The 27,337-nt window shown below is 44.1% G+C and overlaps 2 protein-coding genes and 1 long non-coding RNA gene across 5 annotated transcripts in view; 2 read left to right on the plus strand and 1 right to left on the minus strand.

The window, feature by feature from the left end:
• The window catches only part of CAPN11 (calpain 11), a 30,391-nt gene extending 23,351 nt beyond the window's left edge, over positions 1-7,040 (plus strand). For all 3 annotated transcript variants that reach the window (XM_081857614.1, XM_081857613.1, XM_081857615.1), the window contains 7 exons: positions 70-127; positions 227-291; positions 2,179-2,247; positions 2,442-2,520; positions 3,182-3,298; positions 4,304-4,362; positions 5,086-7,040. In XM_081857614.1, coding sequence (XP_081713740.1) covers positions 70-127; positions 227-291; positions 2,179-2,247; positions 2,442-2,520; positions 3,182-3,298; positions 4,304-4,362; positions 5,086-5,112 — 474 coding nt within the window. In that variant the 3' untranslated portion in view covers positions 5,113-7,040. The remainder of the gene's footprint in view (positions 1-69; positions 128-226; positions 292-2,178; positions 2,248-2,441; positions 2,521-3,181; positions 3,299-4,303; positions 4,363-5,085) is intronic.
• The window catches only part of LOC309338751, a 565,035-nt gene that overhangs the window by 460,673 nt on the left and 77,025 nt on the right, over positions 1-27,337 (minus strand). The gene's annotated exons all lie outside the window — the stretch shown is intronic.
• Positions 26,421-27,337, plus strand: part of MYMX (myomixer, myoblast fusion factor) — a 7,565-nt gene continuing 6,648 nt past the window's right edge. Inside the window, exon 1 of the mRNA XM_081856296.1 lies at positions 26,421-26,768. Coding sequence (XP_081712422.1) covers positions 26,667-26,768 — 102 coding nt within the window. The 5' untranslated portion in view covers positions 26,421-26,666. The remainder of the gene's footprint in view (positions 26,769-27,337) is intronic.

Here is a 27,337-nt window from a genome sequence, read left to right on the forward strand (position 1 = left end):
GAATGAGCTGCTTTTGGACCCCTGAAATCAATGCTCTTCTAATGATCTGCCTTCTCTCCCTTCCTCCAGGACATGGAAATCAGTGTCTTTGAGCTCCGAACTATTCTGAACAGAGTCATTGCCAGACGTAAGTGCTTCTTATTCAGACTCCTGGCCTATGCTGTGGGTGTCTCTGAACATCACATCCAAGTGTAATAACAGTGTGTCTCTTTCCTCCCTCGGCCAGACAAAGATCTGAAGACGGATGGGTTCAGCATGGATTCTTGCCGTAACATGGTCAACCTGATGGATGTATCCTTTCTGCTGAGAAGGGAGAAATGGGGAGGGTTATCTTGGTCAAAGAAAGTGGGGCAAGGATAGAAATCTCATATCATAGAACTACAGGCAAAGGTAGTTTTGCGAGAGAGAGTGCGCAGTGTTCTTGTATGAAGCTTAATAGCTTAAACCTACTGACCAAGTTTGAACACCACAATAAGCTGTAGTTAATGGTTATCCCTGACTTCATGTAAGTCTGCACCAGGGATCATGCTTCGTTTCATTCCCCAAAACCCAAGATTTGTGCTTAGCTTACTGATTTGGAAATACCAAAAAGCAAGGAATTGTGGTTTGTTTTCTCCAAGTAGATGTGAGGAGGGAGAGAAGAGCCTCTTAGATGCTAACATGGTTCCCTTTAGATATTGTACTACAGCTTCCATCGGCTCCTGCCAGCATGGCTTCTGGTCAGGGATGGGAGTTGTGTATACCATTACCTATGTGGAGGGAGCCCCTGTGGCCTCATGATGTGTTCATCATTTACGAATGCAGAGTAGGACAACTTTTGAGATAGTTGCCTCTTTATTCCTCTTAGTTGTAGGCAGGCGGTTGCTTGCAATTGTGCAGCCTCTCTGTGTATAGTTTGTCCTAGCCCTATAGCAGGCCAGAGACTTCTTGTAACTTGCAATTTTTAGGATATTGTGGGAGCCGATCTGTTAGTTAAATGCAGATTCTCTGGCTTACTCATGGCCCCACTGCTCACAGAAGTGTATTAGGCAACTGTATTTTGTTGCAATGCCCCTCTTTATACACGTGTGTAATTAGTGTGTGTGTTGTGAGCTGTGTTTTGGAGCCAGTTGTCTGATTGTGCTTACATTAGACACTTCAATGTGTCAAGATCTTGGGAGCATTCAGCCAACAAGATAAATGTACCATGAGATGGGCCTTGTTTTTTCTTTCTTTCTTTTCCAAATTATTTTTATTAGTTTTCCAAATTAATACAGTGGTACCTCGGGTTACAAACACTTTGGGTTACAAACTCTGCTAACCCGGAAGTAGTACCTCGGGTTGAGATCTTTGCCCCAGGATGAGAACGAAAATTGCATGCCGGCAGCAGCAGGAGGCCCCATCAGCGAAAACGCGACTCAGGCTAAGAACGGTTTCAGGTTAAGGACAGACCTCCGGAACGAATTAAGTTCGTAACCTGAGGTACCACTGTACAAATAAAAATTAATTAATTTAATTTAATACATTTTTTAAAAATCAGGTTTCTCGCTCCTGTTGCCAGCATATGCCCATCTCTTCTGTTGTTGCCACATTCTTTTTACTTGAAATCCTCTTAAAATCCTTGCTAGATGTAGATGGGCCTTGTTTTTTCAGTACTGGAATGAAAAATATGGAGAAATATTTTCTGTTGCTAGCCCTTTCTTGCAAAAATAGAACACTATCATTATGTAAATTTTCTTTCCCCTCTCTTCTACTTCACTTTTCATTTCCCGTTCCCCCTCTTCTTTATTTTTTGGAAGTGAAAGTGTGTGTGTATATCTCATTCACTCAATGTCATTGTGGCCTAGTGCACAATTCCTAGCTGTGTGTACCTTTCCCTGCTATTCGTGCTTAAATAGAGTGTTTCACTCAATTGTACAGAGCAGTGCAGAAGTACAGCCGCTCCAAGCTGGCAGATGTGTGGCACTGATAACTGCAAACGCATTAGGCTGTCTTGTGTCCAACTGGAAGACAAGGGTGGGTGAGGTGAACCTGGAATCCAGCCAACACTATCTCTAGGCTTCTTGTTTCTATCTTCTGCCATGTTGAGCAGTTAATGAGCTTACACCTTCCTCCTCTATTCAACTCGCTCCCCAATAGGGAGGATTAGAAGTCCTCTTTTTGCACTTAATGTCTTCCCTTGACTCTTCTGCTCTTCAGAAAGATGGCAGTGCTCGCCTGGGCCTTGTGGAGTTTCAGATTTTGTGGAACAAGATTAGGACCTGGCTGGTAAGAGAAGCAGACTTGGCGTGTGTGTGTGTGTGTGTGTGTGTGTGTGAGAGAGAGAGAGAGAGAGAGAGAGAGAGAGAGAGAGAGATGTTCTCAACAGAACCTTCAGTGGGAGGAAGGGGCTTAAGGATGGCAAGAGAGTGTGTGTGGAGGAAGCAGAACCTCAGCATCATCTTCTTTCTCTATCATGACAGAATGTCTTTCGCCAGCATGACCTGGACAAGTCAGGCACTATGAGCTCTTATGAGATGCGCCTGGCTTTGGAAACATGTGGTAAGCATGGAAGGGAATGTTTCCAAACACTTTGGTGGTGGGTTGCTGGGATCCTTATCGGCTGCAGACCATGACATTTTGACTGTGCTATGTATTTTGAATCCATGCCAGTCTCATACAATAGCATTATTTTCTAATTGCTATCCAGTGCTTTTTTTGCTGGGGGGGGGGGCAGAATTCATTTCTCAGAATCTGAACACAGAACCACTAAACAATGCCATCTGAGGAGGAGTGATGGTCTTTCTTCTCAGACTTCCTGTGTGGAAGCAGTTTGGCCTTTAGTTTCTAGTGCCATACCCTTACTGGAACAGCTTTGGATTTGGCAGCAATTCATCAGAACTGCACGTGGGTAGAAAAAAATATTCTGTGACTTGAGAACGAAAATTCTCCTTCAGCATTCCTTTTCTTAAAAAAATTCAGGAAGGACATTTGGCAACATCTGTGTGGTAAATATAGGTGCAATCTTAGACCAATACAATCAGCCAAAGATGGTCCTGTGCCCTATTCTCTTCACAAGTTTTCACTCTTCCCCCACCCCCCGGCGTGCAGTGAATATTGAACTGTTTTTTCTGGCCTTGACTCTTATGCTGAACCTCATTAAGGCAGAGAAGGCCTCCATTTCTTTCAAGCTGGTTTAACACTCCCATTTCTACCTTTTCAGGCTTCAAACTGGACAACAAGTTGCACCAAGTGGTGGTGGCACGTTATGCTGACGAGTCACTGGGCGTGGACTTTGATAACTTTGTCTGTTGCTTAGTCAAGTTGGAGACGATGTTCAGTAAGTGGTTCTGGAGCTGGGCCTGAGAAGGGAGCCATCTCCCTGGGCAGTCTGCCCAACGTCGTGTAGGAACACGCCTTTAGGCCTGAAGTGCACACACTTGTATTTCTCTATTGGTGGCAGTTGGTTGTGTAAAACAGCCATCCCAGACAAACTATTCTTTTGGGGTATAGGTAACGGCTACACAGCTATCACTCCTTATTAATTTCAGCTGGGTTTCTCCTTGGGAGAAAGGGGAGGAAGTAGCTCCCTCCAGACAGGCTGCTGCTTGTGGTAGGCCTTAGATAATATCTTAGAGGTTATCACTTTCCTCTGGTAGTGGTTATATGGGCTCAGAGGGGACATAACACCCCACACACTTGGCTTGTCAGTGTTTCTGCTGTAATGGAGATTCTGCCAACAGTGAGGATCAATTTGAGCCCCTCTTGGCTTTTGAAGTGTGATGGTGTTTCGCCTAAGGATGTAACGTATCCTGGTTCCTGGTATATAACAGATTCTCAGTGTACCAACTCCTTGCCAGGTTTTGAAGGGCAAGTCTCATTTTGACAGGGTTTAGGTAGGAACATTATAAGTCAGGAGCCAAGAGCCATGTATAGCTCACCGCTATGACAAGAAGGATATTTTAACACTGGCCAGCAGGCCGCCAACTGAATGCATCAAGAAAAATCAACAGGCAAGGAAATGTTTTGAGTAGGCATTTTTAATATTCATTGTGCCTACAAGCCATTGAAGATCAGTTCAGTGCTTACGGGATTTAGCTGAGGCCCAATTCCAGGCATCCTTGGACAGGCCATTTCGGAAGTGATGGTCTGCCTGTGGAGCTCCATCCCTAGATATGTTTGTATAGTGCCTACTTGTTTTGTATTTAAAACATAAATTTAAAGGGGTCTGGATTGCTCCAACCCTAATTTGTAAGTTTCCTTAGGGACCATCTTGATGAGATCAGATGGAACAGAAGTCCTTTCAATGACTGATCACCTTGTGTTTTCTCTTAAAACTCTGTAGGATTCTTCAATAGCTTGGATCCTGAAGGCAGTGGGAGTGCTGTGATGAACCTTGGTGAGGTAAGAAAACTGAGGCAGGACTTGACAGGTGACAGAAAGTGCGTTCACAATATTGCAGCCCTGCTGTCCCTTTCGGAGCTCCTGTCATGCGTTAAATGTGCAGAGGGCACTTAATTGATTGCACCAAACTATTCATTGGAAAGGTTGGCCACTGAGAAATTGGAAGGGATGAGAAGGTTGACAGCAGAAGGCTAGATGGGGAGAAGTGGCAGGAAATGAAGCCAGGGAGTGAAGAGGAATAGCCCGTGTTTTTGCCATGTTGTGTGGAGAGAACCATTGTGTTTTGGTGATGGGTTGAAAATGGAGAATAAAGGAGGAAGAGAAGATAAAGGTCCAAGGCCTAGTGCCTTGTTAGTTTGATGGCAAAGTGAGGCGCTAGTCTCAGACAGCTAATAAATGTAGGGAGACAGTGGAGGCAGCTCCCTGGCTGTTCCTGCTGTGTCCCTTAGCTATGCCCTTCTGCTGGAAGCCTGCTCTGCAGCTCCTCATCTAGTCTATTGTCCTCAGACGTGGTGGAGGACAGTATTAAAGTAAGATTCAACTGCCAATCCAGTAGAGTTCATTAGGGAGGGTAGCATCTTGTCCTTTGCCTCAGGTAGCCAAATATCTTGGGCCACGCCTGAGTCAGATTGAGGTGGTGGGGGGAGCAGTTTATGGTCCAGTTCTTCATCTACCTTCTGGGCCCTCACAAGTGTATTCACTCTTGCTTTCCTTCCCTCACAGTGGCTGATGTTCACAATGTGCGGCTAAAGAAGAAACAGGCGTTTGCTGAGACGACCCTCTTGGACTGGGCTGCCCCAAGTGCCTCCCTTACGTCAGGCTGACTGACCTAGGATGGCCCATTATCCCTATTTCTTCCTCTTAACTCCTCATTCCCAAGCTCAGAGCCTGCTTCCATTTCCCCCCCCTCCATGAAACAGACACAGTCGGTACCCTGTGATTTAAGCTCCCTTACATCACTTATTTAGGGGGATCAAAAAGCTCTTCTATGGGAGCTGGGCAGAGAAGGAACAGCTCTTATCCTGCTGTGAGTGTGGCTTTTGGTAACAGCAGCACTTAGGCAATCAGGGGGTAGTGAGAGAAGCGCATGGGTGCATGTTGGGCCATTGCATGCAGACATTAGTGTAGCTATACCTTTTGCCAGGAGGGGGCCTGCCTGTCTTCACAGTTATCAAAAGGAGGCAGGGGTGGGGTTGTGTTGCTTCTTCTCAAAGGTTGGCCTCTCCGTACTCACTGGCTACTGGCAATTTGGATCTTGCACAGAAATCTCGCTTGTTCTCTTGCCGCTCTGAGCATTGCAAGATCCCCTGCTCTGCTTTTCTCTAGTAAACTCGGTGGCAGGATGAAAAGGGATCTGTGTCCTTAATTTAACTCTCAAAGAGTTTTCTGCAGTGATGGCATGACCTCCAGAGCTGGTGCCAAAGGGTGGTGAAGTCAGTGATTTTCCAAGACCAATAACAGGCCCCACTGCCCACAAGTGCCACTATTCTCGCTTTGCACAGAACATCCATGGAGGTTGGAGGCACAGGAACATAGGAAACTGCCTTGGTCCATCTAGCTCAGCATTTCTACACTAACTGGCAGTGTGGCTCTCCAAGTATATTCTCACTTTTACTAGGAGATGCTGGGGATTGCACCTGACACTTTCTGCATGCAAAGCAGACACTGTCTACCACTGAACTGCAGCAGTTTGGCATTAGTGGGAGAGAGTTATCTGTTTGCACACTAGTCTCTTCAGAACTGCACTGCAGCCTCCTTGATGCTTGCATGCACACTGGTGAAAGAAGAGGGCTTTGGATAACTTCACATTTCTTCAGCTACCCAAAGCATCAGAGTTCTTGCATCGTTGGGACCCAGTTTTCAGAATAAGTAATTCTCGCTTTTAAAGGCCAAATTTTCAAAACGAGAAAACATCACAACTGTGGCAGTGCTTTCAATCTCATTGTTACATGTTTAGGCAAGAACCCTTTTAAAAAAGCAAAACCAAAGCATTCAAGAGTTGGGGAGGACCCCGCAGGCTGCCTCAAGTGTCACATGAACTTTATGCAGTACCCCTAACAGGTGAAAGGATCAAGAAGTTAAGAATGAAGGATTCTGGCTCCTTGCACCTGCTGGGTTAGTGGCAGCTGGGAGCACCTGGCATTGCTTTCTTGTTGGATTTGTAAGCACAGGCTTGCCTAATCATTACAAGCCTTGTGGGAGCACTCCGACAATAGTTTTAAAACCGTATAGTAAATACACAGATTAGCCTAAGCAAAGGGTGATGTCCATTGTTCTGAGGACCGTTCCCATGCCTGCCTTTGACTTGCTCTGTGGCCTTGGCCAAGTCCTTTTTATGCTTTTAGCTTTCTCCTCCTTCTGAGTGGAAAAATAGATACAAATGGGGAGTGTGTTGCTCTTAGATTGCTCATTAATGCTAATGGCTACAGTGTAGTTGAATGCAGTGCTGCCTCTTTCATTCTTATACCTCTCCATCGGTTTCCTGTGGTGAGGACAAAGATCCCCACTTAATTGCAGTTCCAGCCCTCCGCAAGCCTTCCAGCCTAGCACTGTAGGCAGCCTGAGGCAGGATTGGTTTTCTACTGTGACGTGTTCCCAAAATGGCTGCCTCTCTTTGGATTTACTAGTACAGAACAACTGCCCGCCTTTGGTGCTACTTTAGCATGGATCAGAATCTCCACTCTCCATTAAAAACGTCATTGAGAAAAGTGGGGTGTGGTAGAGTCCTAATATAGCAAAGCTGTATGAGATGGGGAAAGGGAAGATCTTAAAAGCCACCTGAGTTATTGCTTGATACACAAACATTGCAGTTGCCTCATTTTGGTGTCAGTTGTAATACCTGATGCAAGTGGTAGGGAGGTTATTCTTTGGATTGCACCTGTAATAGGTAGCACTTGGCCCAAGAAAGGGGGTTCTGAATTTGGTGTCCTGAGCTAAACTGGGCAGATTAAGAAAATGGGAGTCTGCTTTGCATAAATTCTGTTTCTGAGGCTGAGATTTTGATGCCCTAGTAAGGTCAGAGGCAAAAGCTGCAAATAAAACAAAACATGGATGTGAGGGTTTTGTGTATCCATTCTGGGCTGAGGTCAAGTACCTCTGAGAGCAGGATAGAGAGGCGTGTGCTGAAGGCATAAGGGTTAGAAGCCCTACTCTGCCACCTCCATGTGCAGGCTTCTCCAAACACTGCCAATGCACTCCCGGGTTAATCTCTCCCCCATCTCTCTTTAAAATTTGCCAAAAGAAAACTGAAAATGTTCTGGCTGCCAAATTCCCATGCTGCATTCTTCACTTGTCTAGCCCTTAGTCATGCTGCTTAACTCCCTACCCATTTGAGAATGTAAAATGGGAGTTTTCTGAAGGGTACATTCAAGCCAGCTTTGCACAACCCAGGCCGCTTAATGGAAAGGAGATGCTTAGGTGAGATGCAGCCAAATTCGATTTTTCAAAAAGCAACAGTAGTGAGTTCAGATTCTACAGCAGGCATAGGCAAACTTGGCCCTCCAGATATTTTGGGACTACAACTCCCATCATTCCTAGTTAACAGCACCAGTGGTCAGGGATGATGGGAGTTGTAGTCCCAAAACATCTGGAGGGCTGAGTTTGCCTATGCCTGTTCTACAGGTCTTCCATGTACTCTCATTCTTTCCTGTCTTATATCATACTCTTCACTCCCATGAGGGCATTTCCAGCTTCTGGGTCTTTTCTTGCCTCCGTTGTGAGGAACCCACATGCAGCATATCCTCCTGCCCTATCACCAGCCCAAACCCCTTCATGGCCCCTGTCTATATCCAGGCTGCTCGTGCCCTTAGTGCTTTGTTGCAGGGACCCACAACCACCTGCTGCCTTAGAATTCCTGCAGAACTTGGCTGCGATTATAACCACTTCAGCTCAGAGAGCAGAGCTGCCTCCTCAGTCTGATTTGCGACATATGTGAAATAATAAATAGAGATATATATATCAAACTATGTATGTGTGGGTGTTGGTATGATTTTAAAAAAAACTATTGGGAGCAAATTCACGTACTAGGAGTCATTTGAAAGGGAAGCTTTCAAACATCTACGGAATACTTTAACACACACCATACAATGCAGTGCTAACCACCTGCTTGCATTGCTAACCACCACCCCTCTCCAAAGCCAAATCTCCACAATTTGGTAGGCCTGGTTGGCTTCATCTCCAGTTCCCCCATCGTCTGCTGCTGCAATGGCCCAGCAGCTTCGAGAGTCCAGTTTGTCATCACACTTTAGTTTGCAGCAGCACCTGTCTGGCTAAGTAAACTGCAGCATGACACCATTCTGACATCTTTATTATATGTATATAGAAAATGTTGATCTACACATTAACCAACAGAAGAATAAATATATGCCTGCAGGCCAAATAGTTTTCCCTGCCTTTAGAAAGCTTCTATAAACTTCAGGTTTTCTTCTGTGCATTATATATTTGGGGAAAACCGGTATTTTCCAGAAATAGTTTGTGTGCAGTCCAATAGGAGCAAAATAAATAGAATTTAAAACTATTTTTGTTGAGGTAGATGCAAAGCAAGTTGCATTGCAAACCAAATATATAATAACAGCTGTAACTCCAAGTTCAGATATAAGAGTTTGCCAACTGACACCTAGTATCTTGATGTCAACATGCCTTTTATTTATTTAGCAGCGTTTATATAACAAGAAAAAAAAGTCTTAAGAGGCTTACAGAAGTGGTATATTCAGTAAAATAATAAAAAAATGCACACAAGCAGGCATTAAAAAACTGCAACAGAGGTGTGTGCCTGATACAAATAGAGAGTTCCAGAAGATTGCTACCATGCTAAAAAAGATTTTTCATGTATGGAGTAAAAATGTGGCATATGATCAATGTCAAAGATTACAGGTGTAACCTTTACACCTTTTGGCAGAAGAAGAGAAAAGCTGTAGGTAAAGTGGGGCAAGTTTGGCTGTTTGTTTACCAGAAGGTTACTCCTCCCAGGGATTGATTTATTTTTTAGTGTTCAATAGTGTTCAATTTCTCTTGGTACTATGATTTTTATCCAGAAGCCACTAGGTGGCAGGAAAGCTCTTTCCTCAGCCCTGCTGAACTCCCAGACTCCTATCTGCCAGTCCTACTGCGATCTGCAACTTTGCCAGTGGGCTGGATTCCAGCAAAGTTGTCCTGCTGGCTTAAACTCTGGAAGAAGCCTGTATTGGAGTTAATGAAGAAAGGGGTTGACTCAAGAAAGGCAGGGAAGGGCTTGCCAGGTTGGGCATCACCTCCTCCCTCTCACACCACTCACAGCCTTGAGGCCATACAATTCGGTCATCCTTCCAGCTTCTAAAAGTACCTTGAGGAGAAAGGAATGGTGTGAAGAATATTTTATTTTTTTTGCAAAGGCACTTGGCCACCTCTTGTTCTTTCCCCCTTATTTCTATAAAGCTTGGAGAGACTGCAGTGCCCTAGCCTTGTGGGCGGGTGCCGTTCTGGCCCATAGATATACTGTCCTTTAAGGTGATTAAGGCCCCTTGTTTAAGTGGTTGTACCTTGTGTTAGGATAGCTCCGTGGACAGCAAATTGAGAGAAGGATTGCATCAGAGAGAGGGAGTGGCCTGCAGGCACCAAACAAAACCGTACACATGTCCATTGTAGCTGTGCTGCCTGTACATCCAGGGTCTCTAGAGGAACATGAATGGTAGCTTGGGAAACCACAACAGGACAGACACACACAAAACCTAATTATTGTAGATGATATGTTAGCTCTACAATGCCATGTCCAAGTGTCTGGAAACCTATTGCCTGAAGATTCAATGCAGAAGATTTTGAGCATGCCTGGCCCAGGAAAGGGAATCCAACAGGAGATATAGAGGAAAGACAAATCTCTCCTGTTAGCAAATCTCTCCATGTTAGCAAGCAATGTGTGTGGGGGGGTGTGTGCTGTGGCGGACCTGGATGTCTCAAATTTCAGTGGCACACTGTGTGGTGCCAAAATCTAGCACCCCACCCCATGTTTTGCCTTCCATTGGATAGTTGAGGCACCTGCTGCGGTACCCCAGAAACACTGTGCCCCTAGATCAGCCTGTGGGGGAGAGAAGGACTCCAGAAGCATGGATTTCAAAAAATCGATCAGAAGCTCTTGGCCTCAACTGTTGCAGTAAATGAGCTGTTAACGTTCACTTCCAAGTGGTGATTTTAATGGTAAAGAAGCTAGCACTTAATATCCTTCAACTTGGAATATTTACAAGCCCTTGTGGAGCACCAGCGGACACTTTCCTGCGCTCCTTTGGCAACGGACGCCGATCTCACTAGGCGGGCCCAAGCCAGGAGCCCTGTGCCAAGGCTGCAACAAGAGCAGATCTTGTTCTTTTCCACCTGGCCGTTGCATCTCTGCAGCTCGGCCGTCAGGGTGCTGCTCGATGAAGGCTAGTGAGAGCACTGGGAACATGAAGAGCTTTCTCAGAAGCCTGGGGATTAGGGCAAGGAAGCAAGGAAAATCCAGCACTTCCGGCCTGCTGGGCTTGGGAGAGTGGACCACACACAGCACTTGCCCGTGGGCAGCCTCTGTAGAAGGCCAAAGCTCTTTCCTGTGTTTTTAGGCAAGCCGTGGCTCACAGCTGGATATAAAAAGCTTCCAGGAAAACTCCTACAAGTGAAGGAGGTGGGCACTCATGTCACTCAAACCAGGGTTCTCCTGCTCTTGGCCGAAACAGATTACTCAACAACTGGTTTCCCCCACATATATTTAACCTCCCCTCATCTGGACTCTGAGGTGAGAAATCATGGGATGGGGAAAGCAACCCTCAGGAGAAGCCATTCCCATGCACTCTGAAAACAAACAAAAATGCTGTGTTGTATATTGCTTCAGGGTGCCTCACAGGAAGTGACTCATAAATGAAATAAATGCTAACAATGGCAACAAAAAGAGGGATTGCTGATTCTGTCAGAAGTCCCTTCAGATGAAGAGCAGGGCAGCTGGGATCCTTGAGCATCTACCTAGGCCCTGAGAGGGCCCACTTAATTCCCCTGCCCCAGTCATAGCACTTGGATCTAGCCATCCTTTTAATTTTCTACTGCACCCCTGAGCGGTGCATGATGGGAAATGTAAAGGGTGGCTGGGCACAGCCGCACCTGGTGCTCCTTAGTGCACTGCCACCATGGCCAGATCAGCCTTCTAAGGTACGCTGACAGAGGAGGCAGCCCACATGGAGCTACTTGGGCCAGTGACTCTTCAGCCCTGGAGTCAGTCCTGAGAAAGTGCTGCAGAGAGCTTCATTTGAGATAGTACTGCCTAAAGCAGCTCTCAGAGGGATCTCTAGCTGTGCAGCAGGGATGGGGCACCTCAGGCCCAGGGAATAAATGTGGTCCCAGGACTCTCCTCAGGTCACATCCCCTCTCCCCAGCTTGCACCTCTCACTGGCCCTACTTTGTCTGTCCTAGTATTTTGAAAATTTGTTTAGTGTTTTTGCCGTGCTGGAATGTGTCCTTGAATGCTATTGCTTGTCTTGATAGAGGATGGTAAGAAAGGAGTGAGTGAGTAGAGGAACCAGCCTACTGTACAAAAGTAAGATTCTCATTCTTTCCTCCACCTGCTTTTGCCTCTGGCCTTGCCCATGACTGGCCTGAGGGTCCCGGACAATTGCTCAGAAGGGGATCTGTTCTGAGGCTGAAAATGGTTCCCAGTCTCTGCTGTACAGCAACTAATAACTCTAGGCACTTTATGAATAATGAGAAATAAGGGGATATAGAGTATGTTCACATGCCAGTATCCTGTTTCAGACCTTACAGGGTGGTGTACATGGTTCTCCTTCTCCCCATTTTATCCTCAAAACAACCCTGCAAGGTAGGTTAGGCTAAGGGACAGTGACTGTCTCCAAGGTCATCCAGTGAGCTTCATGGATTTGTGAGGATTTGAACTCTGGTTTCCCAGGTCCTAGTCCAGCATTCTAAACACTACACTGCATTGGTTTTAAAGGACAATTTTGGCACAGAGTTGAACTGGTAAATCAGAGGATGACAGGTAGGCATGATTTGAGACGTGTTTGCTTGCCAGAAGTCACCTTTCAACAGCAGGACTAGCAAATGGCCCCAGTTGAAATTAACCCCAGGTAGGGGGTTTAGGAGCAAGAAGGAATAGTAGGTGAATTCTAGATGGGATAGCTTTGATCCTGATTGGCCAGCTCAAAGTGTTGTGTGATTATTTGCAGGCAGGGAATGGAGGCAAACTAGTTATTTACGTAGAGGTCTGTCTCCTTGGAAACAACTTTGACCTCATTCTTCTTATGCACCTTGAGCAGCTCCAGGTTTCGGGCAGGCACCTCTTTAGTTCCTCACATGAAAGAGGGAGGCTGTCAAAACTCTGAAAAGGAACTTGTTTGTGGCAAAGAGCAGCTGGGGTCAGAGCACAGAAGCTCAGGAGAGAGAGGGAAAGTAGGAGATTGCAGCACAAATTTGCGAGAAACGCAGCTGACATCAGCACAGGGCTAAATACAGGCAAGCAACTTAACTTTACCATGTGGTAAGTGTTTGAGGAAACTGACTACTAGATAAATCCCTCAACCTTTCCTACACATTAGAATGCATGGCGGGGGGACAGGGAATCATGCTACCTTTTTATTAGTACACACAGCCAAGCAAAACTAGGGTAAAAAGCTTGATAAGTTGATTGTCCACATTTATGTGGAGCAATATATCTCAGGAGTCTTCAGTCCATGGAGGAACTGTGATACTGGTAAACTTGTCCTGATATTAGGACAACTTATGACATTATTGAGTCTCCTTCCCAATGTGTGCGCGCACACACACACAGTCCCATTTACTACTAATCTCTCATAAATACTTGACCACTACAAATAAATATAAACATACTGTATTTCAAAGATAGTAAAAAAATAGGACTGATCATGATTTTTAAGTGTGCTTATGTGCATGTGTGGGCATGCACACAGAACTCTGGATTCTGAAGAAATTCAAGTTAGAATGATGAGTTTCAACCCAACAATATTCCAGTATTTGCAAATAAGACACTTTGAACATGTAGCACCTAAAAAATTCACTTCTTTAAATAGAGAACACATTCTTCAATCTCTACCATTGAAAGTCTTGGGATTTATTAGTGCTGAACTTTTGTTAATTTTTAAAATCACAATACTGGGAATAAGGCGGGGCATGATCTCCTTTTTCATGAACAAAATGGTCTTTGTTCAGTCGCTTGTAATACACCTAATTGTCTAATAGACCAAAATGTACTAACTGAGCATGAGATCTTAGTTAGCCAATATCTGACAGTGAACGGAGATATACACAACAGGGCCAGGTTCAAGGTTTTTGTATTAATTTACAGGGCCCATAACAAGTTGGGTCCAGAATATCTTAGGGACCACCTGATCCCTGATTGATCGTTGAAGTCTTTGGGGGTAACACTGCTAGTGGTCCCCCAAAGCTTGTTATCTGGAACCGTATGGTCAATGTTGTGGGCCCAATTTTACAGAAATCCATTCCAGTGGAGATCAGACTGGCCCCACCCCTGATGAACTTCCGGCACTTACTGAAGACTTCTTTTATTACAGCAGGCTTTTTGACCAAGTTCTGATTTAATAGTTTAAACACATTTTTAGTTTCATTGTATTGAGTTTCCTCTGCACCACTTAGAGATGACTGTCATTAGGTGGTGCACAGTTTTTTGAAATGAATAAATAAATATACTCCATTACTCGAACCTGCTGCTGCTGCTGCTTCTTCTAGGATGAGCTTGAAATAAATGATTTCTCTCTCCCCTCCTCCAAATTCTGTGTCACTTAATGTTATACCATGCGTTCTTCCTGGCAATTCTGATTTCCTCTTGGGCACTAACTAGTCTTCTCCATTGCCACTTCAGTCAAGCCAAGGTTCTGGCCTCTGCTACTCCTTGGAGCCAGCTGCCTTTTCAGTCCCACCATTTGTTTCCCCTCCCAAGCAACTGCTTGCATAATTCTTGAGCTTCTCCCAAGCCGGCCAGACACTTCTTAGCAAATGGAGGGGTGAGGGGAATCCACACAGCTGGTGCCCACCTGTTTATGTCAGCTGCTGCTGCCCATTGCACGCAACAGGCTCTCTGACACTCCCTCTGTGTCCATTAGATGTGGGTTCTCCCTTCTCCTCCCTATTTTACTTGCTGCAGGAATTCCAGGCTTGCTGGCACAAAAAGTCCCTTTGTAAGATTGGGCAGGGGTGGGGAGAGGCACCCAGGACGCCCCAGCTGCTGCTTCTATTCACAGGGTGGCTTCAGCTTTTGGAGTCTTCTTAACACTTGCTGTAAAAGGATTGCGGTTGCTGAGACTAGGTGAAGAGCCAAGTGGGAAATGCAGCAGGAATTCCAGACTGGGAGCAGCAGCAAACTAAGCTCGCTTGATCATTGTGCCCTGACTACCCCTCAGACAAAAGGAGAAACTGAGTCATGCAGCCCAGATCCAATTTGTGCTCTATCTTTGGTCAGAAAATGAGTGAAATTACATGGTATGAGGCCCTGCTTCTCAAGCCGTTTTAATGCTTGAAGTCATTGTGTCCATTAATGGAAATGAGTCCCTGGCAAATTGCAGGAGCCCCTCCAGGTTTGGAGGAGTTGGCTTTTGGCCCATCTATAAATGGCTTATTCTACTTCAGCCTTCCTTAGCCTGGTGCCCTCCAAATGCTTTGGACTACAATTCCCATCAACTCTTGCCATTGGCCATGACAGCTAGGAGCTGTAGTCCAAAACATATGGAGGGCACACACCAGGTTGGAGAAGTCTGTCCTACATCAGCAAGCTCCTCTATAACACCCTCAGGATGTTAGGCCTAAATCATCTTTAGTAGGTGGCAAAACTGTTCAACAACGGCTTGCATTCCCCATGACTGCCTTCCATCCACTTTGGGGGAATAATTTTTGACTTATTATCTGACCTGTGGCCCTCCAGGTAGGGCCAACTCCCATCAGCCCCAGACAGAGTTCAGAGATGATGAGCACTGTACCCCAGCAACATCTTAAGTGTCATGAACTGCCTACGGTGTAGCCCAAACTGGGACCCCAGGGAAAGCAGGGGATGGGGAAGGAAGTACTCACAGGGTGATGGAGGATGCCAAGGCAGTGAGGGTCAGTGCACAGGAACCAGAGCAACAGGACCCATCACCAGAGCTAGAGGTGCTTGAGGAGCCCCTGTCTCCACAAACACGGCAGGCTCTGAGGTGTAGCAGCAGCGGGAGGGGTGCTCCAGGAGGCTGAGGCAGGCAAGGGCCCACAGCCCAGCTCCCTGTGATTCCTCAGCTGGAGTAGGTGCCCATGTTGATGGACCTTGACTTGGATGCTCCTGGACTTCTTTGGGATTTTGGACTTGTGGATTGATCCCTGGTCTTTGAACGTTGGACTTGACATACTGAGGTAGGATAGGGGTTCGGGACATGGAGGGCCTAGGTTACCCATCTCTGTTTTTGACATGGCTGCTCATTGCCTCTAGAAAATGTTTTTTCTTGGTGCCTGAAAGGCTTCCTCATCCCCATTCTTGAAAAGAGACACAAAACCAAAAACTCATCTCTTTGTAAAAACCTTTATTTGCTTTCCTCCCTTAATATTCATGCCAAAACAGCAAATACACTTACTGACTATAACACTTTCAGGTTAGCGCTAGTCATTGACCAGATGGTTTTCTAATTGTCTGACCAAAGTCCAAGAAGCTATTCTGTGCTGTTTAGTCAGCTCCTTCTTATCCTTCATTTGGCACACATGAGCAATGTATGTAAGCTAACTGAGCAAAGCAAATTGCAATTTTTGTGCTGAAAAACTTCCACCCTGAAATGACACTAATAAATCGCTTTTTGCGAGGCAATACTAACTTGTGCAATGATTCTGCTATCCCTCCCCAGCTGTGCATATTTTCACCTCCTTTATATGTACCATATCACACAGTCCCTCCAAATCTTCTGATGCTTTTCTGCCCGTGAGGATGAGTGAAAACATATTTCTCTCCCTTCTGCAGCACAACACCTCAAATGGCTTGAAGTTGAAAGCAGAGGAGACTGAGAGAAGAAGCTCTCTATGCAGCCTCCTGCCCAATACATTACTAGTCAAATGATCAATATTTTGCTAAACATATTACGTTTAGCAAAATCTTGGGAAGACAAAATGGAAGACAGCTGGCCTACCCCACCTGCTTCAAACAACTGATGTTCTAGAACTGGCAAAGTTATCAGACAATTAGTTCTTATTTCCCCAAGTTATTTATAGTCCCTTAAGAATGAATGGGCCATATTGTCCCTTCTCAGGAACCGGTGGTGGTGGTGGAGGAGGGTTCAGTTGTCTCTAGCCTGCCATGCTTCTCTTAACCTCAACCACAGAACTATGTATGTCAGCCATGCAGCTGCTTTCAACAGGTTTCTCCTCTCAGAAGGGGAGATTTTGATACTTCCTGGAGCCAACAACATATACAGCTGTCTTTTCAGGGCTTAGCTTAGGAGCTGTAAAACTGGTGTGAAGACCACAACAAAGGTTGCTTGCTGCATTTGCCAACAAAGGTTTTGCCCCTGAGAATTTTGCCTTCATGGTATGTGTTGTCCACACTGGACTGGACTCCCTGTCTTGAGCAATTATTCCCAAAGGAATAGAAAACAGTATATGCTTTTGATGAAATCCAGGCCATGCCACAAAGCCCAGAATAACCTCCTTGCTACAGCCATATTTCCGTGCCAATCTATCCTCCAAGATCTACAGCAGACTAAATGAGGGTGCTTTGGCACATGGGATTTGTTTAGTACTAAGATGTTCTTGTGCTGCGCATCTGAAACACAAAGACCACAGTCAATTTGTTCAAATATTGTACAAAACTATGTTGTCCATTAGGTAAAATTGCAGCTGAGATTAGGGCAGGGGAACTGGCTACTTGGCAAAAGACATTGGTCATGCTGTTGTAAAAGCATTATACCTGACTTCTCAGACTGTATTTAAGATCCAGTCTGCAGTGTGTCAAACTTCTTGGAGTGATCCTTATCAAGGTCTACTCATTAATCTTAGAGCTTACACTGCTGTCTGCCTCCCATTCCTTTTCTTTCAGCAAATAAATCTTTCCACATCATTCATGTGTCTGTCTGCAAATGCAGTGATGCCATGGCGCCAAAATCACCATTTGGCTCCCCTCCATTCTCTCCTCCCATTCCTTTTCTCTCTGTACCCCATCTCATGAAAGGCTCTACCTCTAGATTTGACCTCAGAGCACTTCCTTTGGGCTCTTTGAAGGAATGATCTCATGTAAAAAAAAAAAAAAAAAAAGGTTAAATGCAAATTGTCCCAGGCCTATAGTGTAAAAGCTTGTCACACACTGTCTCAAGTGTCCATATCAAAAACCTTTTTGGCACAACGAAGGCTGATTTCCCACTAAATATAATTTTTAGTGTGTTAAGTTTGGCTTTTAGTTGGTGCCTGATGAATTTACATAATGGATGGCCTCAGTTAAGATGCCTTTCAGATAAATTTACGTATTTCAAAGGTTTCTTTGGGGAACCTGAAGGAAGATGGATACTATCTTTTATCTGTAAACTACTGCTTATCATTTGATGGAAAGGTCATCTTTATCATTTCACTTTCTTTAGCAAACTGGGGAATATGCTCTGTTAGCTACTCCCCACTACAGTAGCACACAAGAGAAAAAGTAAAATGCTTATTTTAGAGTATTTACATAAGAGCATTTTCTTTTAAAAATCACAAAGCTGCGTACTGCACAATGTAAAAAATGCAATAAAACTAACACTTATATAATAATAGTCATAAAACCGATGCAAACAGATAAAGAACAGACTGGTATCAACTGCCAGCATAGGCTTCGGATGATGATGATGATGATGATGATGATGATGATGATGATGATATTTATATGCTGCCCATCTAACTGGTTGCCCCAGCCACTCTGGGCAGCTTCTAGCATAGGATAAAAACCCAACTATGCATCATATATAAAAAACTTCCCGCTATAGGGCTGCCTTCAGATGTCTTCTAAAAGTGGTGTAGTTGTTTATTTCCTTGACATCTAATGGGAGGGCATTCCACAGGGTGGATGCCACTACCAAGAAGGTCCTCTGCCTGGTTCCCTGTAACTTCACTTAAAGGTAAAGGTACCCCTGACCATTAGGTCCAGTTGTGGATGACTCTGGGGTTGCGACTTTCATCTCGCTCTATAGGCCGAGGGAGCCAGCATTTGCCCGCAGACAGCTTCCGGGTCATGTGGCCAGCATGACTAAGCCGCTTCTGGCGAACCAGAGCAGCACTCGGAAATGCCATTTACCTTCCCGCTGGAGCGGTACCTATTTATCTACTTGCACTTGGCATGCTTTTGAACTGCTTGGTGGGCAGGAGCTGGGACCGAACAACGGGAGCTCACCCCGTCGCAGGGTTTTGAACTGCCTACCTTCTGATCGGCAGAAGCTCAGACTAGATGGTCCCTTCCAACTCTATAATTCTATGATTCTATTAAATACTTTATTTCATCTCTCCTCAATCTTCCAGCATTCAGCTTCATTAGATGTCATGAGCTCTAGCGTTACGAAAGAGGGAGAAAAACGTTTCTTTATCCACTTTCTCAGTGCCACTTGCTTTTTTATCCTGCTGCTTTTAATTACTGTTTTATTGTTGTAGTGCCTGTATATCGTGCTTTGTGATTTTAAGCATTTTGGAAACAACCTGGAATCTCTGATGAAGGGTGAGATGGAAGTTGTTTAATGCATACAGAAAAAAATGGAGACAGCTCAATAGTATTCCCTTGCTTGTTGTCATTAGCTTGTGCTGAATTCTGAAGTTCTAAAAATGTCAGTATTTTAGATGTTGTGTGGTAATAAATATTTACAGAAACAAATGGGTGACATCTTGTGAAATGGTACTTTCTGGGATGTCAGAAAATGTATAATTTCAATATAAACACAGAAGGCTTTTGTCATGGTATGTGTATTTGACTTCTGTAGACATATTGGTGCTGAGGCAAATCACAATATGGCGTTCCCCACACCACACCGGGGAGCAAGGGGTAAGTGAAAACTGACATAGGGAACAAGGGGGGGAATACACCAGCAGCTCCTCCTATTCTCCAAAGGCTGCTGCAATGCCGGATTTACGTATAAGATAAACAAGCTATAGCTTAGGGCCCCACTCTCTTGGGGCCCCCAAAAAAATTAAAGGGGAAAAAACCTGGATGCACATTTCCAAAATATAAGGGGAAAAAAACAAATAAAATAAAAACCTACATACAGCAACAGTGTTTTGTGTTGTGTAGGCTCCTATGATATACATATTTTGTTATGTGTAAATGGCTTTAGTTACCTGTTAGGTCCATAAATTACCATATAGCATATATTCAACACAAAAAACAGCGACAATTTGTCTGGGGCAGTCACCTCACCTTGCCTCATGGGTGGGTTGGTCCTGACTAATATAACCAGAAGTGGCCTGTTTGGCTTGCTCACTGTCATGTTTCCTGCTTGGCAGGCGGTTGGACTCGATGGCCCTTGTGGTGTCTTCCAACTCTATGATTCTATGTTTAGACTAATAATTCTTTGTGTGTCATAGATTTCAGTTTCTTTATTTAAAAAAATCAGATTGATTCAATATTCTCAGGTGGGGGGGGAGTATAAAGCAAGCAGAGCTAAACTAAGCAAATATGAACACTGAGGGTTGTTGCTTCTTAATATAATACATCTCTGACATCTTTCCCTAAACATTTTTCCTCTAGGCTAAGCACACCTTTCTCCTTCAACTTTTTCTTACATGTTTTTCTTTCTAGATGTTTCATCATCTCTGTAGTTCACCTTCAAACCATTCCAATTTGTCAGTTGCCTTCTGCATTGTTAAATGAGGTTATTTGCGGCAGTCCCTGCATACTTCTGTGCAATCCAGCTGCTGTTAAACCTCCTTATGTTTGTGAATTGCATTCTTCGTTTCTATGTTGCACAATTTGCATTAGTTCTTGTAGAACAGCACTTGTTATCACCTCTACCTTCCAGTGTATTTGAATTATTTCTAATGTTTAGTTTATGCTCTTAAGATGTTTGCAATTCTTCCCACTTTTGTATAATCTGAAAGTCTGACAGGTGTATTACTCAACTCTTTTCTCCAAGCAGCTAGCAAAGATGCTGAACAGCACCAGACCCAATAATGACCCCTGTAAAACCACAAACAAGGCTTCTTTCTAATCTGAAGCCAATCCATTATTCCCCTTTATATGCCATTATTCAGCCAGTTACATATGCAACTGAAAGTCTGGTCTTTCTCTTCTATTTCCCAAGCTTCCTAAGGAGGATTTATCATTCAGAATCTGCGCTAAAGTCAAAAAAGGTTATATTGACTTTATATCCTATGTCTACTAAATCAATCACTTTATCGTGGAAAAAAGGTTTCTTTTAATAGCATGATTGAGAGGTACCAACATCTCTTTGGCTTCCTTCCAGAACATCTCCTGCAGTCTGGCCAGTATGTAAACATCTAACATTATGTAAGAGCTGGGACTTGAATTGTCTTATTTTCCTTTTCTCACCCCATCCCTTTTTCCTTTTCAGTCATGTCTATTAGGTTGTTACAGATGATGATAGTCCCTTCTAATCTACCCTTCTTGGAACAGCCTGATATGTTGACAATGCTCCTGCTGCCATTTTTCCAATCCTAAATTTGGTTCTCCACAGTTCTGCAGCAATTTGCAAAAAAAAAAATCCTCATGAAATTTTGTCTGTATTTTAGTATAACTTTCTAATAAACACATTTGTGTATGCGGTTGTGACTGATATGCACATTTTTGCAAGCTATTTCTCCTATAATGCATCTTTGTATGTTATTTTCACTTATTTTTAGGCACACATTTGCCTAACACGTGTATTTTTGTAAACGCTGGGTGAATGAAGAGCTACATTGCAAAAATTGGATAAGCGTGGATTTCAAAGAATGGCTATGTTTTGGCTGTCCTATGGTTATTGAAAGTCTGAATTTGATAAATTCAGGTTTTAATGTGAACTGAATTGAATGTGTCTGTCTCCCATCTCTACTCCTAACAGATTTGTTCCTGCTGCCAAATAATTCTGCTATCACACATGGGCATAGCCAGGATTTATGTTGGGTGGGGGGACAGGCTTCATGTTAGGAGGGGCAGAACCTCAGTAAGTTATTTTCATTGATTTTCTTGATTTAAGGAGGCAGCTGAGCCCATGTTGTGCCCATGCTTTCACATGCTGTTAGTTCTCCCATGCAGTCCAGAATACTGACTGGTTCACAACACTTATATGAACAACAGGAACATTATACGAACAGCATCACTGTGCCCTAAATGATAATGAATATGTGGAAAGGAAAGGAAGGAACAAGTTCTTCATCAGCTGAAAAGAATCAGGCAAGGCAGAGGGCAGCTAGGAAGCAAGCCCCAGGAGTCTGACATCACCATTGACCCTTGCTGCTCCCTCTTGCTAATGACTGAGCTGTTGAGTGGCTGTTTCTGATTTTGGAGCATGATGCTGCTGTGCTGGGGCCAAGCTGGTCCCTTGGGTTGATCTCTGCCTCTCTGTGAGAAAGCTGCAAGGGGCTGGGAAAGGTCAACCCAGCTGAGCTCATGGCAGCAGCCTTTAAGGGGCAAAGGATGGGTCACATAGTCTGGACTGGAAGAAAGAAGGAGGAAGGGCTGATCTTTGCTCTCAGCCATAAACCTCCACACGGCGTCAAACAATGTGAACTGCTTACAGTTTCCCACTTCCTTATTGTTTCTCAATTGTTCCCCAGTTAAATCTTGTGTGAGTTAACTGCAAAGCATGAGCAAGAGGATCCAATTCCCAGCTCAGAGAATGTTAGGTATCACCCGGGCTCATGAACATAATAATACTCTAACTGTTAAGTAACCAATCGATTCATTGCCAATTTTCTTCAGTGTTAAGCCTATCCACAATGCAGTTAAGGCAGAGCACTTGGGTTTAAGCCAGTTGAATCTCATTGGCTTCAAGAAAATTAAATCAGTTGAAGGCCAATTTAATGTGAAGTGATTTGAGGAAGGGTCCCTCTCGCATCATCAAGTTCTGCAAATATTTGACGCAGCACAAGTGGGGGTGATGGTGGAATAGAGAAGAACTGCATGATCTTTATCTGCCAAGCAAGGAGTTTACCTGGCCTATTGCCTAATTATCAACCCTCTCCACATAACTGTGGTGTTTACAAACGTACTTTTTTAAAATTACCTCCATTATTTAAAATGTTTACTATCCCCAAAAGTTCAAGGTGACTAACAAATAACAAACACTATATAGAGATTTTTTAAATTAAAAAATGCATCACATTGTTGTTGTTTGTTTTAAATCACTAAAGCATCATTACTTAAGAAGCAGAGCAGCAAAAGCCACAACAATAAAACCATAAGAACAGTAATAAAAGCCTGTCAACCAAAGTTCATTAAAATCAGTAACAAAGGCCTTCCTAAAAATGAAGGATTTTTCCCACTGTGGTAGAAAATATTCAGGGTCAAGGTGAGGCAAATCTGCCTGGGTGGGAAATTCCAGAGTCTGGCTGTGGCCGTGGAAAAGGGTTACACAGATGAATGGGATTGCATAATGGGAAATACCGTAAAATCTCATGCTGCTGCATATGTGGGTGGAGGGGGCCTGCTTTGACATGTGGTGGTGACATTTTTTTGCCAACGCTCAGCCAACTTGCAGTGGAGTTTTTACCGCAGTATGACTAGCTACTCCCTGCAACATTGCAGTGCTTAGATAAAAGTGGATTGATTAACAGTGTGTCTGTTAGGCACATGGTTGCCTTACCATGTGCTGGATGCGCTTTCCTATTTGTGTCGGACATGGGTTGGATCCATTTGACCCATATGACATGCCACATTTTTCCACAGCGTTCTTATCATGGCACTTCCAGTTCTAGGTTCCTGCAGACTCAGATAAATTAGCCAGGCTCCTAAAATGGTTTGGAGATCTTTCATACAGAGATCAATGATTCTGGAAGGATTCACTTGCCTTCAAAGGATTTTCTATCTGCTGGGGAGCCTTTGAGAATAGAATCACTGAATCGTAGAGTTGGAAGGGATCTTCTAGTCCAACTCCCTGCAATGCCCACAGCCATCCCTGGGTGGGCTCGAACCACCAACCTTCTGGATAACAGCTAGATGCCCTGACCCATTGTGCCACAAGATGTATGGGAACATAAGAAGTTGTCTTATACCAGGGCTGACTATTTTTACATCAAGCCCAGAGTTGTCTACTCTCTCTAACAGTTGTTCTCCCAGGTCTCAGGCACAGATAAATTTCCCTTAACTGTATTTCTTGAACTGGAGATAGCAGAGACTGAACCCTTAGACTCCTGTATATACAGCAAGTCTTAGAACTGAGCTACAGTCTCTCCCAGACCAAAACAATCCCTCCTCATGTGGACACAATTTAAGCTAATTCGAATATTTAGAATCAGAATATTTTTGCATTTGAGGCGAACCACAAAATGGTGCCCCTGCCCAGGGCCAGGGAAGAAGGAGTGACTGCAGATCTACATCAGGATCAAGAGGAAATAGAGATCTACATTGAAACAAGGGGGCGGGGGGAGAGACCACCTCCTATTTGCCAAGAGGACACTGCTGAGGACAGATCCTACCTCCAAGGTGCACAAGGCCAGATCTGCTGTATCTGTGGATCCTGCTGCCCAAAGCGGCTGTCTCAGCTTGCCTCATGAATGGGCCAGCCGTGCCTGGGTGGACAGTGAAAAGGCATTCTATCCCCTACCCCCCCTCCCAGTGCCTCTGGAGACTGGGAACTCGCTGGGTGCTAGAGGACTCTGCCTGCAGACTGCCTCGCCAAAGTGGTGCATGCTCTGGTTATCTCCCGCTTGGACTACTGCAATGCGCTCTACGTGGTGCTACCTTTGAAGGCGACCCGGAAACTACAACTAATCCAGAATGCAGCAGCTAGACTGGTGACTGGGAGCGGCTGCCAAGACCATATAACACCGGTCTTGAAAGACCTACATTGGCTCCCAGTACGTTTCCGAGCACAATTCAAAGTGTTGGTGCTAACCTTTAAAGCCCTAAACAGCCTCAGTCCAGTATATCTGAAGGAGCGTCTCCACCCCCATCGTTCTACCCGGACACTGAGGTCCAGCACCGAGGGCCTTCTGGCGGTTCCCTCACTGCGAGAAGCCAAGTTACAGGGAACCAGGCAGAGGGCCTTCTCGGTAGTGGCGCCCTCCCTGTAGAATGCCCTCCCAACAGATGTCAAAGCGAAAAACAACTACCAGACTTTTAGAAGACATCTGAAGGCAGCCCTGTTTAGGGAAGCTTTTAATGTTTGATGTATTACAGTATTTTAATATTTTTTTGGAAGCCACCCAGAGTGGCTGGGGAGGCCCAGCCAGATGGGCGGGGTATAAATAAATTATTATTATTATTATTATTATTATTATTATTATTATTATTATTAAGGCCATCTTCTCTTTCCCCCTGCTATACAATAACATGTGTCTACATTCTTTGGTTCCTTGAGGAAATGAAGTGACGCTCATTAGCAATCCAGGCAAACCGTCGTGGAGCTGTGTGTTTAAGCTAGTTGCCTGCTCAGAGTTTGAATCGGGCTTTTCAACAGATGCTACTTGTGCCAGATCTTATGATTGTGCAGCACAGATGCTGTGATCCTTTCCCTTAGCCCCATCCCTTTCCCCCAGTTAGCCCCGTCTGCATGTTGCAAGCACCAACATTGCCACCCTAACAGATGGGGGGGGGGTCACAGGGTTGGCAGAGATCCCTTACAATGACCATGTGTCCTTCTCCCCTCCTCCTCTCCCTTGTTTGTTGGGAGAGACAGAACTGGGTATGGGTATAGAGTTTAAAGGACAGCTGACAAGGAGGAGTCTTTTTTAAAAAAGAAAGAAATGTGTCCCTCATTGTCTGGGCATAATCGTGGTGCTGCTGAAGGCGAGTCGTTTTGCCAGAGGTAGTGCAGAAACCTGAAGGCTGGCCTTGACACAGGACCGCTCTGCTATTCTGGAAGAGGAGACCGAGGAAGGAGACAGTAAGAGCTTCTGTGGTTACGCATTTGTAGAGCTGTCCTCTGGGAACTCTACTAATCAGGGATGTGTTCCCATCCCATGGCAGAGATGACCTCTGGAGGTCAACAGGAGCATCCAAGCTTCCTGTTCCATGTTCTTATGGAAAATGTAAGAACAAGGGGGAAAGCTAGTCATGGACTACCATAGTCCTTACTTGCTGCTGGCCATTCCAGCCTAAAACTGAACTGGTTTTCTATTTCTATGATGGAGGATTGCACAAAAATATTATAGTTTGGGGAGGATTTTAAAAAAAAATTGGTGGAGAGAGGAGAATATGTGAAGATGTACAATTTCTTCTTCTTTCTCTCAACTCTAGCTTTCTCTTAACCTAAAGAAAGGAAAGTGCAGACTGAAACTGAGTGTTTTGCCTCTGCTCTTGCAAAAAATTTGATAAAGAATAAGGGAAACAGCAGGTGAAAATTATAGGGTAGTGTGGAAAGGGGGTAGGATAGGAAAACTGCTAAAGTGGAAGCTTAAAGGGATATTGTTGGGGGAAATGTAGGGATTAAAGGAATCATAAACAGTCCGATTGATGTCCTGATATATTGTATTCAAAGTGTAGTTTTTCATCACATGATTTCAAGCTGTGCTTTACAAATAGGGTAACTGGTGCAGTAAACTTTGAACAGCTTTTGAATTAGACATGCCTTTAAGATGTATTAACTGAGAAAACCATTATAATTGTTTATTACATTTTTGTGGCTGTCCATCAGTAACAGTTCCTGGGCCACTTACAAAATATCAATCTAATACAGAAATATTATCAAACATTCACAAGCTATCTGCATGAAGATAATGTAATTATTTAATAGGTTGATTAATTTATTAACAGTTCAAAGACAATCCACAAGTTTGTCTTTACACATAACATTTAAAACACCAGTGTCCCTTGGCTAAGTTGGAATCTGCACACATATAAAAAAAAGCTGTGAAAATGCTTTTTTAAAAAAAAACATTTTGAAAAATACATTAAATTTGGCATCGCTCACTGTAGCCATTTAGTGCCACATTTGTATATGGCTCTTTACAACACATTTAAAACGTTTTATTTGCAGCTGTATAGCTGAATCCTAAAATGGCTTTCCATGTTGCTGTTTGGTGATAAATTAAAAAGTTTATTCAAAACATTTCAGAACCTCTGATGGCAATCTTGGCAGGGTAGCTAAACTTTAGATTTGACCTTACATTTGTAATTGTTATGAGGCCCACTGGTGATAATAAATCAGGCCCATATTTCCAGATGATAGGAATGCCAATTTATTCCCTACAATCTGTTTTGGCAGATGTTTTATGAGAACCTTTTTCTTGCTTTCCTAGCTTTCATACCATTGCAAACCAAAAAGGACAACTCTTCCTATCTGTGGAAAACAGTTCCTGGGCTTGTGGTAAGACTTTATGTGATATATCCTGTCCCACAGAATCACCCAGACATTTCAGTCAATTAACCAGGGCAGAATAGGGAGGCGAGTGGCTGTTTTCATGTGAACAAGCCCTTAGAGGTCAATCAGTCTGTAAACAATTAGGGAACTTCAGTCATGATAAGCTGAGCCTGAACTGCAGAATCTCATCTCCAAAAGAGAGTGTGCTTAAACTATGCAGTTTCAATGCCATTTATTTGCATGATCTGGATAGCAAATGATATCTTGATTAGTCTACCTTTCTGCTTGAGAGGTGCTATAATTTTGACGTTGTGAGCAAATACAAACCTATGTGGATGGAGAGGATTAGGTAGCTTCAGTGGCTAGAAATGTATTTTGGCAGCTGCGACTGGTATGACAACTGTGGCTGTTCCTGGAGAGCTTGCTTGGCCACAGTAGTTCAGGCACTGGAGACTTACCGGTAAATGTTGAATTCTGCAATACTCTCTCTGTAGGGCATCTCCTAACCTGATCTGGCAGCTGCAGTTAGTGCAGAATGCAGCAGCACAGCAGACCCTCCAAATGTCCCTAGTTTC

This window comes from Podarcis erhardii (assembly GCF_964252035.2).
Source record: "Podarcis erhardii genome assembly, chromosome: 3".
NCBI lineage: Eukaryota > Metazoa > Chordata > Lepidosauria > Squamata > Lacertidae > Podarcis > Podarcis erhardii.